General features: G+C 41.1%; 1 protein-coding gene across 1 annotated transcript in view; it reads right to left on the bottom strand.

The window, feature by feature from the left end:
- Nucleotides 1-855: 855 nt before the first annotated feature.
- The window catches only part of WDR41 (WD repeat domain 41), a 50,827-nt gene continuing 34,421 nt past the window's right edge, over nucleotides 856-17,261 (bottom strand). Inside the window, exons 11-13 of the mRNA XM_075591085.1 lie at nucleotides 8,129-8,217; nucleotides 6,006-6,139; nucleotides 856-5,324 (exon numbers count right to left, since the gene is read on the bottom strand). Coding sequence (XP_075447200.1) covers nucleotides 5,163-5,324; nucleotides 6,006-6,139; nucleotides 8,129-8,217 — 385 coding nt within the window. The 3' untranslated portion in view covers nucleotides 856-5,162. The remainder of the gene's footprint in view (nucleotides 5,325-6,005; nucleotides 6,140-8,128; nucleotides 8,218-17,261) is intronic.

Here is a 17,261-nt window from a genome sequence, read left to right as displayed (position 1 = left end):
AAGGTTAAAAAGGAGAAATCATTTTTTATATTTATGTATGTCATTGAATTGTAACCAGAAGTCTCTCCTATGATGATTACATATATCATTAAATATGGGAGTCGGTGGCTCCCAAAGTAATATGGATTCAAATTTTGGTTCGAATTTTTTTATCGCCAATTATGAAGGTTGACATCATTAAAGTGTGCCAAATGATTTGACAGTGTTAATCACTGTTGAAAGAAAGCAGCAGACCTGCCACTTATTCAGCCACTGAGATATGTGGTTGGGTACGTTGTGCTGACAATCAGATTCACTTGATTAAAAATATACTTTTGATGTTGATGCAACCTATCAACCATTCTTTTCAATGCTTCCCCCTGCCACTGCCCCCCGTGATTCATGTTGCAATCTGGCATTTCTCTGCTTTGCTAATAAAAAAAGTCAGCACAATTCTCATACAAATAATTGGATAATCCAGTACTTCCTATTTATTTGATCTTTTGGGTACCGGTTGTTCGATGTCCATCAACCAATAGAAGTTAATGAGGAAGACCTCTATTATTTGGGCTGGGTTTGAACAGCCCTTTGGCTGATTTTGCCAGATTAAGTACAGATTGCTTCCGTGTCCTGCCTAATATACCAGGCAACACTACTTAAGTGGCCAAGCCTTGGTACTTCAACACCTTTTTCTCTGTGCTACAGCAATGATTAGCAGGACAGGCAAACTAGATGATAATCGTCCCTATCGATTTTAAAACTTGTAATTTACAGAGTAATTGTAGTAATGCTGAGAAGTTGTGTGTGGAACAATGAATCATTTTTGATTTTTCACCATCCCAGTTTGACAAAGAATAGGAACATAGTACTGACTCATTTTCATGTTAAAGGTAATTTTATTCCATTTCAAACATATGCGTAAACTACATCAGTGCATTCAAGACATCAACATATTTGTATTGGAAAATTGTAAGGCCCAAGTAATCCAGTTTAAAAAAAAAAAAAAACTCCAACACTTTTTTGATTTTTTTTTATAAACTTTTAAGTTGAAAACACATGGAGAACTTAAAATAAAAAATAAAGTATCTTTGTTTCATTGGCCAGTATATAAATACTATTGTGTAATAATAAAGATGATGATATTTTGTGGATGTGGCGTGTGTTGCATTAAATAAACTGAACACAGGTAAGAAAAATCAATTGCATTATTTAAACTGCCTTGAAATTATCTTTTTTTTTAAAGGATGTATGAATTAATGTTTTTTCCCCCATTTTTTTTTCTTCACTGGGATCTATGACAATCCTTGACGGCTATGTTAATACATTCCTGGGATCTTCTTTTCCATGGGAGTCTCAGAAATGGAAAATGACACCAAGATACAAAAATGGCACATAGATACGAGAGAAACCAGCAATTTCTATATACGAGTCAGTCAGTGCAGATTGCTGCTTTAACAATATTCTTCCCCCGTAGCACTAAAATAACTTATGGCCAATGTTTACATAGTGGGGCTATGCTATAAGCTACCTTCTCGTGCCAGAAGACACTTTCGGTCCATTTAAGTACAGGTGGCTTCCTGCACCAGAAGGGGTCGTATGATATAGAACACATTAGTAAATATAGGCTCTTGTAACTCTGCTTTGCTGAAGAGGGTAAATGTGACTTGCTCTTCGTGGGCGGAAATATTAGGGAACGTTGTCTAAACTTCATGCAAACTGTTCTATATGTATACATATAAATTGGAAACTTGGTGAGTAGTTACGATTATTCACTTAATGCATTTGTTATGGCAAAAAAGATGACAAAGATTTTATTTTTTTGTCACTGACAGATTACTAAACGGTGACTCAAAATGACTATTTGCACATACTCTTGACAAGAGAATGTTATAAATATGGCGGCCATAAAGAGTATTTTATGCTAAAATGATGTAGGTAATGAAGAAGATTTTCAGTAGTGTTTTCAAATGATAGGAAGAGAAACAAATTCTGTACAAAAATGTATTTTGCAAACATGCAGCTGTGGTTAGCAAATTGCATATATGTAATCTCTCTCATGTTAATGCTCCCTGAAAATGTATCTGAGGTTTATGATTAAACTGTATTCTTTATAGAAATTAAATCTATTGTTAGAAACTCTAACAAATGTAGTTCCACCACAAAGATTTGCCAAGCCTACCTCTCCTGGCCCTTGGCAAATCGATTGCTCTACTGGTGTTGAAAAGTTTATTCTTCAAGTAGGAAAAGCTTCAGACAGTTGCTCAATGAATGGATCAAAACATGAAGATGTTTTACACTAACACACAAACAAATCGCGGTAATATACCAGTGGAAGGTGTGATTTTATCGTGCACGCAAACAAAAAAAGATAAATCATTTGCTTGTCTTCCTGCCACTGCTTTAAAAAAGTACTGTTGCCTACAGAGCAGGACAGCATGCAAAAGTAATTACAAGCAAATGGCTCCTTTCATCCATTCAATCTGCTTAACAATACAACCTCAAAATGAAATCAGGCATCGTTTTTACACATTATTTCAAAGTGCAACATATGAATAACTGAATTAATAAATTACTGCAAAGCAAATATTTTCCAATGTCAACTTCTAACATATGAGTCTCCAGTGTGTGTACACACACACACACACACACAATATCTCACAGATTAATGAGATGCGTTAACGCTGCCATGATACTTCTTGCCAAAAATACCACGGCACTATTGAAAAAGGTAATGCGTCCGTTTTCTAACGCATGCGATATTTACAGGATTATTTCTTACATTCGGGAGTAATAAGGCCTGCTATAACTGTGTGTGCGCATGAGCGTGTATATACAGTGGAGAGAGAGTTTATGAACCCCAATGATAATTATGGAATTTCTGCAGTGTTTCCATGATAACCTTCTTGAATCAAAACCAGCCTTTTCTTAAATATCCAATAGGGTTTATATTAACCAATTTTATGTCACAAAATGATATATAAATTAGACAAACAATGACTAATTAAGAGTCAGGGTAGGTGCAAAAGTAAGTGAAACCCTGTTATTATCAGCTAAATTAAAGGGGATAATTAGAATCAGGTGTTTTAAATAATTAAGTAGATATTCAGAGGTGAGTTTGGGAGGCCCAACCCACTGTAAAGATCAGAAACTTTGTGAGTCTTTACCATACAGATGTGTGGAAACACGTCATGTCACGATCAAAAGAAATCTCTGAGAACCTCAGAAATGCAGTTATTGATGCTTATCAGTCTAGAAAGGATTACAAAACCATTTCTAAGGATTTGGGGCACCACCCATCCACTGTCAGACAGTGTCTACAAATGGAGAAAGTTTAAGACCAGTGTCACTCTACTCAGGAGCGGTCGTCCTACCAAAATCTCTCCCAAGAATAAACCGGCAAATCCTCCAGGAAGTCACAAAGAACCCCAGAGTAACATCCAAAGATCTGCAGGCCACTCTCACCTTGGCTAATGCGTTCATGACTCAACTATCAGAAAAAGACTCAACAAAAATTGTGTTCACGGAAGGATAGCCAGGATGAAACCACTGCTCTCTAAAAAGGACATTGCTGCCAGTCTGAAGTTCACCAAAGTGCACATAGATGATCCACAAGACTTTTGGAACAATGTTCTCTGGACAGACGAGTCAAAGGTAGAACTTTTTGGCCTCAATGAGAAACGGTATGTTTGGTGAAAACCAAACACTGTGTTCGAACAGAAAAACCTCACCCCAACCGTCAAGCATGATGGTGGGAGTGCGCTGGTTTGGGACTGCTTTGCTGCCTCAGGACCTGGACGGCTTGCCATCACCAACACAACCGTGAATTCTGCATTGTATAAGAACATTCTACGGGAGAATGTCAGGCCATCCGTCCGTGAGTCGAACCGAAAGTGGGTCATGAAGCAAGACAATGATACCAAACATACAAGCAGATCTACAAACGAATGGCTGCAGAAGAAGAAATTCAACGTTTTAGAATGGCTTAGTCAAAGTCCGGACCTAAACCCCATCAAAATGTTGTGGCAGGACCTGAAGCAAGCTGTCCATGCAATAAAGCCCTCAAATGTCACCGAGTTTAAGCAGTTCTGAAAGGACGACTGGGTCAAAATTCCTCAAACCCAATGTGAGAGACTGGCCAGCAGTTACAAGAAACGCTTAGTTGTAATCATTACTGCTCAAGGGGTACTGAACCTAAAGGTTCACATACTTTTTTTTCACATGAATATTGAATGATGAATCATTTGTGGATAAATAAATGTTGACAAAGTATCATGTTTTTGTGTAATTTCTTTGATCAGGTTATCTTCATGTATTATTAGGATTTGGTATGTTCACATTTCACATATGTCAAACCTAAAATGTTATTAGATCTTAATCTAAGGGGTTCACAAACCTTTTCTCGTCACTGTGTATATATATATACACACACACACATACATACATATACACACATATATACATACAGTACACACTTTGTATTTAAAGAACAAGTTTAAACAGGCTCATATCAGATACTGGGCAACACAGCTTTGAGCAGTCAGAAGATTGTAGTATTAAAGGGTCTTTTTTTAATGTCACTCAAGCATAGATCGGCAAGTTCTCCCCACCAGTTTAAGATGGGACATCCTTTTAAATTCAGAAGACACACTAAATCTGGGTAAATTGGTAACCCTAATCCCAGATGTGGTTTGTGCTACTCTTGGATGTTGCTTTATAACCATTGCACTACACTGTCCCACTGGCAGAGAAGTTCAGCCCTGCCTGAAACCAGAGTGAGGATAAAGCACCGATAGCTCATATATATTTGATCACATATTTAAATGTCAAAAGTCACTTGCCTTTGTTCTTCTTGGGAAGCAATTAGGACAGCATCATTATCTTAACAGTTAAAAAGAGGACTAAGAGAATGTTTAAAAAAAAAAAAATGCTTCATTTTTTTTATTTAAAAAAATAAAAAAAACCTTTAAGAGTTGTTAAGAACCCACTTTAATAAAAACTCATTGGTAGTTTATTTTTCCTATTTGACTGGCAGCGGTGACCTACCCTTTAAAATAAACTCTGTTCGTAAACATCAACAATAAATAATTAAACTATGATGTGTAACTTCTACGGTCGTATTTTTAATACAACTCTTACTATAAGAATACTGTAAACCACAAAACAGATATATACAAATAAAGCTCTTAGTTAAGAGAGAATCTTGGCTGCAAGTCACCATTTTGCTCCAACTTCTGAAAGAGCATTAGGCTGCGTAATCTGGACTCTCGCTTCCCTTCTTTCCATAAAATGATGAGTTGGTCGGCAGAGCATGTTACTAGCCCATGCTCTTTAAAGTACAGAAACATCTACAGAAAAAGGACATCTAGATTAGCAATAATTCAGTAAAACATAAGACGCAAAATGAATGCTCAATGACAAGAATAATGATATTCCAGTGAAAAGTTTGATAATCATAGCTAATGTGCATTATATCCTATGTGACACCCATCAATCCAGAGTTAACAGAGGATGCCCAGGAAAGAGCAAACAGGTGTGTGAATCTTGTAAACCCAGGTATAGAAAATGATCACAATGTAAATTAATAATGTTGCTGCCGACTTGTCCAGGGTAAACCCATCCCCTAAATGCGTTTATTTAAATTCAGATCTCCAAGCTATTCATCTTCAGTCAAAATTGTGCACCCACAACTAAAGTATATTCATGACTGCAGCACTGGCCAAGGTGGTTCATTTCTTCATGCTGCCACAATTAATATTTTCTGTAGTCAATATGCCTGCATTTCGCTGTTCTCCAACATGTGGTCATGACGTACAAATGTAGCGAGTGACACAGTTTCCCATCCAACTCAACGGCAACATAGGTGCACAATATGACAAAAATCGATAGAAATGAAGCCTGTTACATCTGTACTGAAACAAATATATGCTATTGCGCGAGTCCACAAAAACTGGTCACCACTACAGGACACATTTTTTATAGATACAAGATGACTGAACAGATAAGGACCATTTGGGGACATATCACACCTGTACAGTTGAAGAATGCCCGATCAAATCACCAATAAGCTCCAGCGATGCTACTATGCCATTGTCATGCATTTTCTTAACTGTCTGATTAGAATGCTTGCCTGCTTTTCCAAATCCCCACATACTGAAGAAACCTAAAACAATATTAAAGTAAAATGTACTTATCAATATATGCATACAATAAAATAAGCAATATCATATTTGTTATATTTCCTTAAGCTGCATTTACCAACGATCACTTTAACAGAAAATGTGCCATGTTATTGATACCCTTACAGCCGGCGGTGCTTGTAAAACATGGCGTTACAAATATTCTGTCAGAAAAAGGGTTTAAAAATAATTACTTCACAAGGCTGAATTATAATATTCCCGGGAACAAAAGAAGATCAGGAGCGCAAATATATCCAGGTTCATGTAAAAGTAACGTTAAAAAAAGTGACATTATTACAGAAATATGTAGCTCACTCACATGTTCCGTGAGTGATATTGGCAGTGCGGTTGTATTGCGTAACCAACTTGTGTATGTAAGTGTGTGTTCACTTTTTTTGAAAACGTTACTGCACTATGTGTCTTTTTTTAACTTTGACATAAACCTGGATATATTTGCGCTCCTGATCTTCTGTGAATCTTATATGGACTTGGATTGAGTCCACTTCTCGAGCAGAACTATTTCCAGAGGACTGTATAAATGTATATTCTTATTTTTCACAAGTGTGTTCACATGGTTTCATTTAAAATGGTATTTGCACTTGATTTTTGTGCTGAATGATATGACAGAAAGCAACAACACATCCATAAGATGTAATTGTACGCAAATTGTTCTAAATGTTCCTTAAATATGCAAATACTGAAAGATATATTTAGTAATATTTCCTTCCTATTCTGTTTAATTGCCAATTCTCAAATAAATATGTATTGACTACTACTCTGTATTAACAAAGGAGGAAGAGGGTGTAGGTGGGCCAACACGTAGTTGATATGTTACAAGCTTTCGAAACTCCCAGGTTCCTTCATTGGGTATAACAGAAACACAGAAACACAGAAACACAATATTATATACAGCGCAGCCAGACATCTGCCATACCCGATGAATGACCCAGAGAGGTTGGAAAGCTTATAACATCAACTACTTGTTGGTCCAATACAAGGCATCATAACCCCTACTCCCTTCTTCATACATGGAAGGACCAACACAGCTACCGACCCTTTGTAAACTACTCAACATTTGTGGTTTCATAAAGTAGTAACATCTTAAATAAAATGTTGCTAGGAAACATTCTCTAAATGATTACAGTACATTGAAATATGATATAGTTAATGTACAGTTTGTTTCTAAATCATTCCAGAATGAAAACATAACTATATGAACTACAAATGTAGCGTATATAGTAAATAAGTAATGTAAACGTTTCAACCTTAAAGATAAGTAATTCACACCTTTTAATGTACTGCATACAAAACTCCAGAATGAAACGTAGCTGGTGTTAAAAATAGATTAGCAACTATCAAAACACAGACACAGACACACACAGACACACACACAGACACACACACACACACAGACACACACACACACACACACACACAGACACACACACACACACACACACACACTAGACCAGGGATGCGCAAACTTCTGTTGCTGCGCCCCCCGCATCCACTCCCCCGGTGCTCGTGCCCCCTTACCTGCCTGTCAGCGTCAGTGGGGTCATGCAACGTCACGCGTTGCCATGTGACGGGCATCAACGCGGGTCATTTGACGCCACTTTGTCATGTCAACGCGTCATCTGAAGCCGGCTGAACCTCGGTAAGTTCAGTTGCCGAGGCCTCACGCGATCCCCTGGCATTTAATTTAAATGCCTTGGGGAAGAGCGAGGGGCCTCTGCAACCGCTGCACCCCCTCCCCCCAAGAAAATCCTGCGCCCCCAGTTTGCGCACCCCTGCATTAGACTACTGTACATAGTTTTCTATCAGAATGTTGTCTGTTTCATACATGTACCTCAGAGGTTTACGTGAAAGAGCTACATGCACATATAGACGACCTCAAATAAAGTGAAATGTAGATATTTTCATTTCACTTTCTTATTTGATTTGAGGTCATCTTCGTAAACTATTGAAAATACCTGCTGGAACAGACTCGGCTTGAAGTTGCGGTTTTGATCGTAATTCCCAAATGCGAACACTGCCATCTTCTGAGCATGAAACCAACTGCCTGAGAGAAAGCAGAAAAATAGTTACAATAAAGCCAATTGTTTTCTTTTGACTGTAGTTTTAGAAATATAGAAACATTACATTTTAACCAATTGGTTCCTTCTGCAGCTATGCACTCTATCAAATTTCCTATTGTTACCATTAATAAAAAACAAAAACAAAATTTATGACAACCCCATTACGGTACATAGAATTCTGCAGACAGAAAAGGCCTTATTTCTTAAGACATCTTCTGCCATAAGACTTCTTCAGGTGCCGCAAGTCAATGTGCTGCAAGGTGTCTTCCAGTGCTGGAAAGTGTCCGATGGCAGAAGATTGCTAAGTAAATATGGGTCAAAGTCCCTGCCCTGTAGAGCTTAAGAGTCTACAATTCAGTGCTTGAGACAGTGAAATTAAAGGGTTTATTCACGAAATCCAGAAGGGGCAATCGCACTGCGATCGTCCGATAACTTTGTTCACTTGCGATCGACTATCAGAGTTTCATGTATCTATTCCTACAGATGTAGCTGGCCCTATTGTAGATGCCGGAGCGCCAGCGGATACAATAGCGCATTAGCCCTGTTCCTTTTTCACACACGGCTAATGCATTTAGAATAGCAGCTGCTCCCACTGGTGCTTTGTCCTGCAGGAGCAATAATGGTTGCTACATCGGTAAGTTACTTGTTCAATGGGGTGACCATGAAACTTCGACTTGGTTAATATACTTCACAGACAGGGCTTGAAACCATTAACCTAGACTATATTTACTGCAGCCTATCCCACACTTGTCTGCACAACAGACCCTAGAATTGCAAATGCAGCACACTTTCAGTGGCGAGTAAAAGGCCCATATCTGCTGTCTACTCAATGCACACACTAACTTGGCTTACAACAGCTTCATGCAAAGTTACCTACCTTTGTGATAATGAACCTGCTACTTATCTCAACTCTGTTCTTTGTGACCTCATGGAAATGTTACTTTCTATCCAATACAAACTCATCCCTCTTAGTCCACACCCAATATCCTCATACACCCTGGATTACTCAAAAGCCTTGCATTATCTACTGAATGTTGATGGAGAACTCTGAAAACCAGCACTCCAACCACCGCTCATTCTAATGGCAAACATCACAAATTTACAACTCGCAAACTACTACTCAATTTTTTATTTATACTGTTAGTCTCTTTAGCACGTGATATTGAACTTAACCTAGGCCTCCCCTTTTCAACTCTGTCCCATACCCCTGAGAATACCCGTTTCAAATTCCAAAAAGGACTGTCGCCCATATAAATATCCGTTGCCCAACTGGATAAACTAAGGGCATGGTGCCCCCCAAGCCCCTTCTTGAAATTCTAGTTGGGAAAATGTGCCTCCCCTTTTCTAAGCCTATTCTTAGATGCCTACCACCCCCCCCCCCCCAAAAAAACCCACTACAATCCCTGACTGATATTGTGATGGATTGGATAAAATGCCTATTTCTTCATCTGTAATGTGTACCTTGCTATGATTCCTTACTCAAAATGGCTACCACAGCTACCCCTCCCATCAAGTATGGAAAATGGCTCCCCACCTAGGAATTCCACTCCAATGCTGATGTGTTAAAAAACTGCAATAACAAGACCATAAATCATAACAACAAGACCATACAAGGACAAGACCTAACAAAGAACCTGAGACAGCTCCTTTGCATACAAACCCCCTCCCCTACAGCCCCTTTATAGGAACGTGGTCTGTAGGAATAAAGTCAGACATTATCATTCTGAACGTGTGTCAGCGTGATTTTTTCTCAGTGCATGCACTAACCATATAGGAAAAATAATCTGGACGGGGACAGATACTCTGCAGGCGGTTGTTCTGATCCATATCATCTGGCGCCCAACGTGGGGCCTGGGTTGTGAACCAACAGACAGCCGTGAACAGAGGGACCGGGGTGGACCAAGTGCGGACGCGGCAGGAGACTGATCACCTCTGGAGTACGGTAAGATAACATTTATGTCTCCACTGTTGGTCTATTTCTGTGTCTCATACGGCTCTCCGAAGGTCACCTAAAGACAGGTAGATATCTTGCCCAGAGCCCGTTTTAAACTCAAACCTGTTACCTAGACTATCTGTCACCCGGTATATGTTTATATGTTATATGTGATAGTCAGTGCCGCAAGTGGGAGCCCAAAGTGGAGTGGGATTTTTGCAGGCTGACTAGGGGTCTTGTCACTGTATGTTGTAAACTTGGTGGAAGGAGGGGAAAGGGGGGAGTAAGGGATAGTCGGTTCAGAGAGGAACACATGATCCCTGGAGTGACTGCGTGGTTGGCGCATTGCAGAGGGAAGGGTGTTAAGGCGCGTTACGGTTGGTAACAGCGCGGAATCCTGCCGACTGATTCCTGAACAACCTTTTCCTCTCTCTCGTAATCAAGTTGTATGTTATGTCCAAAATGTGTTTGTGTATTAGTGTTGAGAATTCATGAGGACGGGTGGGGATTGTTGAGAGTAAAAGAGATAGCCCCTAGACGTTAAACTGCCCGAACTCCTGTTTTTTCTGCGTTAAGGTACGCTTTGCAGTAAAAAAGAAAGTGAATAGGAAAGAAATAGCAAGTGAATTTGCCGATAGTTGAGGAAGTAGGTATTGAGGGTTATTTTTATGAAAGGTTTATATGCAGAAATTGGGATACAATTAGAAAATGTGTATATTATTTGGAAGGGACAAAGTGTTATAAGTGAAAGGAAAAAAAAAGGCAGGGTATTTTTGCGAGTAATTGCAGTGCAGCTTTAAAAAAAAAAAACATGGGAACACAGGCAAGTAAGACAGAGAAAGGAGTCTTAGCCTGCCACCTAGTGGCGGAAAGAGAGAGAAGAGAACGGAAGGAATGGGAGTAGCCCTGCAACTGGTAAAAATGTATTTATTTTAAAGGTTTGTTCGTACTGGCCACACGAATGGGTCTTTTAAAACCAGAAAATATTCTTTTTCCTTCTGTTCTAATGGCAACTAGAAAGAGAATCCGAACAATAGCAGCACAGACCGTGCCAAAACCCCCCTTTTTCCTCCAAAGGAATATACAAAAGATACGGAAATTGTGCAGATGTTTAAATAAAAGAGGGGTCTTTTTCTGTGGGAGTGAGAAGCTCAGTGAGCGCCGTCTTGTGTGTTTTTGAATCCCATAGGGAAACATACCTTACGTTAATATGGGTCAAAAGAATTCTGTTGAGGGACAGAAGGGTCCCGCTGCATTTATTTTATCATTGCCAGGACAGAAGTTAATATAATAAGAAGTGAAAAAGAAAGCAAGTAGGCTGTTTAAAGTATGTGGCATTACTACAGCAAAAGGCAGGTTACAACCAGAAGAGTGGCGAAAAATATTGAAAGAAAAGAGAGGAATTTTGAATGATAACAACCTGCTGAAGACAGCAGAAACCTGGTTTAATGTTGCCAAGGCTGTCCAGAGAAAAATGGACCGAGCAGGAGATAGAAAAGGGAGGGAAGGTTGTATTTCTTTATCACCCTTGCGGTGACTGTACAAGTAACCCCCCTGAAAATGACCAACCCCCACCCTATGCTGGTGCTGACCCACCCCCCTGGACATGTTTAAGGTGTGGCACCCAAAACCCCCAATGCAGGGAAGATTGTTTTAATTGTGGTGTGCAGCGCCCTTGTGTGACTGATTCACCTATACTCACTCCTTTGTTACCTTCGCTCCCAGCTCCAGCAGCACCCCCACCTATACAACCCACTACCCTGCCCACGAATGACAAACCAACCTTGACTGCCCATGTAGCACAACTATATCCTGTGCTGCAGGCGGATGGTTCCTATTACACCCCGACTGCGCCCCTAATGCCAGCCCTTTCACCCCAAACAACCACTGACCCAGCGGTAGGGATTCAAGTCTACCCTGACACAACAATAGCACACAGACCCAGCAGCAGTGTCCACTATAGTACGCCTGGTAGTTTTGACTCAGATAGTGAGTCACAGGCCGCTGCACAGGAGGCAAACATGACCTGGAATACTAACCACAGACACCCCCCAGTACCCGACCGCGGCCCAAGGTTATATGGGCAGATGCCCAAGCAGGTAGAAGGCGCCCCAATAATGTATGTCACCTTCACTCCCCCCCCCAAGCCTCCTCCCTGGTAAACACCCTACCAGACCCAGAGAAACAACCTATGCCCTTTTATCGTAGAGTGGTCCAGATTCAAAAAACGTATTCAGCAGCTCGACGGGATTTGGTTAGCTTATGCGAGATTAAGGCGGGGGAAGCATACTGGCCCATAATGGAAAAAAGCCTGACGGACGCTATGGTGACAGGCGATGATACATATGCCTCCGGGTGGACTTTTGTGACCAATTACGTGACTGGGCCAGGGAAAAGCTGGCTGACCAAGCCATCAAAATACAGGATGTGACTCAGGAAAAAGGGGAATCAGTGGAGAAATTCCATACCAGATTATCCCAGGTTTTTTCCGATTTAGGTTTTACCACATACAACAAAGCCCATAGTCAGATGTTATCTGCTGCATTTGTAGCCGGACTCGAGGCACCCATTCGGAAAGGTTTAATTCTGGCACGACCAGAATTCCGGGTACTCCCTCTAGATACCCTTTTGTTGGTAGCGAAAGGTCTTGAATCAAGCCAGGCCCTGAAGAAAACCACCCCTATTATGTTGGCGGAGAATGTCTCTGCCCCCACTTATGGCCAAGGTTATAATCATGTGCAGTATGAGCCACGACCACCTCCCACTTGTTTTAATTGCGACCAGCCCGGCCATTTTAGAAGGAACTGCACGGCACCTAAACGCCCCTGCAGGAATCAATATAACCCCGATACAGAACCCAGATCTAATCCTGTTTGTGGATGGTTCTCGATATGCTGATCAACAAGGCGCCTACCATACGGGTTATGCTGTCACCACAGACTCTGTGGTCCTACTGGCAAGCACACTACCGTCAACAGCATCTGCACAAGAAGCCGAACTACAAGCCCTCACTGCAGCGTGTAAACTGGCAGAAGGACAAACGGCGAATATCTACACTGACTCTAGATATGCCTTTGGTGTAGCACACGATTTTGGCGTCATTTGGCAAACCAGGGGATTTCTGACAGCAGCAGAAACACCAGTGAAACACAGCTCAGCCATACAAGCTCTAATGGACGCCCTACTCCTTCCAAGCCATGTGGCCATCCTGAAGGTAAAAGCCCATGGGAAACTGAACACAGAAGAAGCCAGAGGAAATGCTGCGGCAAAACAAGCTGCCAGCGGGATACGAGAAGTGGAAGATCGAGTGGACACGACAAGGATGGTTCCGTTAATGCAGAACCTCCCAGTGAATCGAGAATATCTGAAGAAGTTGCAAGAATCTGCAACTAAGGAAGAAAAGGAAAGCTGGAAGAAAAGAGGTGCATCGCCCCAAGAAGGAATTTACGAGTACAAAAAGAAACTTTGTCTGCCACGGGCACTGTATCCTGCTGTGGTACAATGGGCACATGGAGCAGCACATCTCTCGAAGACTCTAATGAATGCACTGATCGACAAATACTATGTGGCGCCTGGAATTACCCTAATGACTAGTAATTTCTGCAAATCATGTACAATTTGTGCAAAGTGTAACCCAGGACGTGTGGAAAAACCACCGCAGAAACACCTTGCAAGGCCCTTATACCCTTTCCAGCGTATCCAGATTGACCATATTCAGATGCCAAAGTCGGGCCGTTTTGAATATGCGTTAGTAATTTTAGATATGTTTTCAGGATGGCCAGAAGCCTATCCTGTCACCAATTTCACTGCGAAAACAGCAAAAAAACTCCTGACAGAGGTGGTTTGTAGATATGGGGTACCTGAAGTAATAGAAAGCGACCAAGGCCCCGCTTTCACTGCTACGCTAGCTAAAGAAATTTGGTCCGCGCTAGGGACCACCCTTGCTTTCCACACCCCATTCCATCCCCAGAGTAGCGGAAAGGTAGAAAGAATGAATGGCATACTGAAAACTAGAATGTTGAAAATGGCCCAGGAAACAAATATGCCCGGCCAGATAGTCTACCCATTGCTTTGTTCAGTGTTCGATACACCCCACGAGGGGAACATGCTCTATCCCCATTTGAGATACTGTTTGGTACTGCCCCCAAACTTGGTTGTTACTACCCACAGCAGTTACAAATGCAGTCTGATGTTTTGACCAAATATGTAACTGCCCTAGCGCAAGAACTAACCAATATGCATGGTCGAGTGTTTTCTTCTATTCCAGATCCAGATCTAGATACCGGGACTCATAAACTCATGCCCGGAGACTGGGTACTCGTGAAGAGATTTGTAAGGAAACACTCCCTAGAGCCCAGATATGATGGTCCTTTCCAAGTTCTGTTGACCACAGCCACATCAGTCAAACTAGCTGGCAAGAACACCTGGATACACGCCTCTCATTGCAAGAAGATTCCAGCTCCCAACGAGGACACCTCAGAAGGAAAATGATGCTATATTTCTTTTGCTTGTTGGGTCTAGGGGGGGGGGGGGGCACAAGAGATTGCTATCACCCAACATGAAGGGGTAGTCACGTTTTGGTATAATTCATCCAATACTCATGTAGCTACCTTCTCCTTTGATTATTGTAATATAGTCCGCTGCCCCTCAACACATTGGCAATGTAATCTATACAGCAATGCCGGTTTCAGGTCCACTTATATATGCGTAATGGATTCCTACTGGGGACAGGAATGTGATTACTGGGGAGTAGTAGGATGGAACACGGGAACAGATTGGGGATACCGACCACAAAATGGTCTAGCAAGGAAAGACGGGATGGCAAAAGATTCTTGCCCAAATAGGCATTGCAATAGTTATTATTTTTGTCTTGCTTGGGATTATTGTCTGCTGTGTTCTCCCATGTTTTAAAAAGTTCATGACCAAAGCTGTTGACAATAGCACTCCTACCTTTTTTCTGCAGTCAGATAATAATACTCCACTCTCGGAAGATGGTCCATTTACTCTGTTACAGTCCCTCCCAGTTAAGTACAATAGTATAAATCCATAGGGACAGCATCTGACTTCCTTATGTGCAAAGTCTGTGGCAAGGGGGGTCATGGACAAACCATGACTCGTCTAACGTACAGCACAAAAAAGTTCCCAGGCACATCTGGACAGATGAGTTAGTATACATCTAGGGACAGACTCAGAAATAGATATTTCAAGGGGGGACTGTGATGGATTGGATAAAATGCCTATTTCTTCATCTGTAATGTGTACCTTGCTATGATTCCTTACTCAAAATGGCTACCACAGCTACCCCTCCCATCAAGTATGGAAAATGGCTCCCCACCTAGGAATTCCACTCCAATGCTGATGTGTTAAAAAACTGCAATAACAAGACCATAAATCATAACAACAAGACCATACAAGGACAAGACCTAACAAAGAACCTGAGACAGCTCCTTTGCATACAAACCCCCTCCCCTACAGCCCCTTTATAGGAACGTGGTCTGTAGGAATAAAGTCAGACATTATCATTCTGAACGTGTGTCAGCGTGATTTTTTCTCAGTGCATGCACTAACCATATAGGAAAAATAATCTGGACGGGGACAGATACTCTGCAGACGGTTGTTCTGATCCAAATCAATATCACCCAGTTTCTTGGCTCAATTTCCTCTCTGAATGAGAAGAGTGAGCTGTTAGTTCTTGGGGATTTCAACTACAACTGGCTTGACCCTAAAAATAACAAAATCCAGGTACAACTAAAGTCACTTAACCTAACCCAACTAATTTCCCAACCAACATGGACAAACCCGAAATCTTAAAACCATTCCTTGATAGACTGGTTTCTCTCCTCTAGTCCCCGCAGAATCCAATCCTCTGGCATCCTACCTGACATTTTCAGTGACCATGCAATAGTGTACTGTGTAAGGAAAATCAGACCACCAATCACACCAATCAAGCCAATCTACTCACTAGAACATTTAGAAACTTTTACCCACAATAGTTTCTGACTGATCTTACCAACTGCCCTTGGTACAGAAATCAACTTAATACCTGACCCTGATTCTGCATTCGATTATGTCCAATCAGAGAGTTCTTAAAACTCTGTGATACTCATGCTCCACTGCACAGAATAAGAGTACGGGGGGTCCATCTTCCGTGGGTTACAACTGATCATAAAGCGCTCTTACCATTTTAGGGATGCCTTGTGAAAAATCTACAAAGTAACTGGCACTACTTCTTAATCTTAATAACTACAAATTCCTACGGAATATATGCACAAAGCAAACAAGACACAAAAGTCCAATATTACTCTGACAATCTTCACAAGAATACATAAAATCTGGCAAACTTCTAGAAGGTCATCAACAATATATTCAATTGCAAAAGAATCTGTCCTGTGTGTGTACAATAAAGTTTATTGAAGAACATCCGGGAGCTTCATTGACTCAGACATGCGCAGTTGCGCCGAATTTTCTCTTCTTCAACAATATATTCAAGCCTTCTAGCAATCAGAACCATGTAAAATCTTAAGGATGATATTACTCTGACAAATCCCACTGGCATTGCAAATGCATTCAATTAATACTTTGTGGGGTGTGCTACTAACTTATTTGCAAAACGAAACCCGAACTACAAACATGAAGCTCAATCTGGGAGTATAGCCCCACCCTCTTCCAACACTGCCCACAATTTTCAATTTCTCCCAGTATCTGAAGAGGAGATTACACAAGCACTCCTCAAAATTAAAACTAAGCAGCCAATGTGGACCTGACCTACTGCAATCTAAGTTCCTATGACTTGGTGTCCCAGGAATTGCCAAACCTCTTGCCTCCCTAATCAACTCTATTCTGCCTGCAGGCCATATCCCTGAGACCTGGAAAATTGCCAGAGTTGTCCCAATCTTCAAAAGTGGGGACACAAACACTGTCTCAAACTACAGGCCAATCTCTTTTCTCCCAATACTATCCAAAGTCATGGAAAAATGTGTTCACTCCCAATTAAGCTATTACTATACCAAGAGCAATTTCCCTAGCCAATTCCAATCTGGCTTTCGCCCCAAACACTCCACAGTAACTACCCTGCTACAAGTTTGCAATAATATC

The sequence above is a fragment of the Ascaphus truei genome, chromosome 1 (assembly GCF_040206685.1).
Source record: "Ascaphus truei isolate aAscTru1 chromosome 1, aAscTru1.hap1, whole genome shotgun sequence".
NCBI classification, from domain to species: Eukaryota; Metazoa; Chordata; class Amphibia; order Anura; family Ascaphidae; genus Ascaphus; species Ascaphus truei.
The sequence above is the reverse complement of the archived record's forward strand: the minus strand, read 5'-3'. Positions and strand labels throughout refer to the sequence as shown.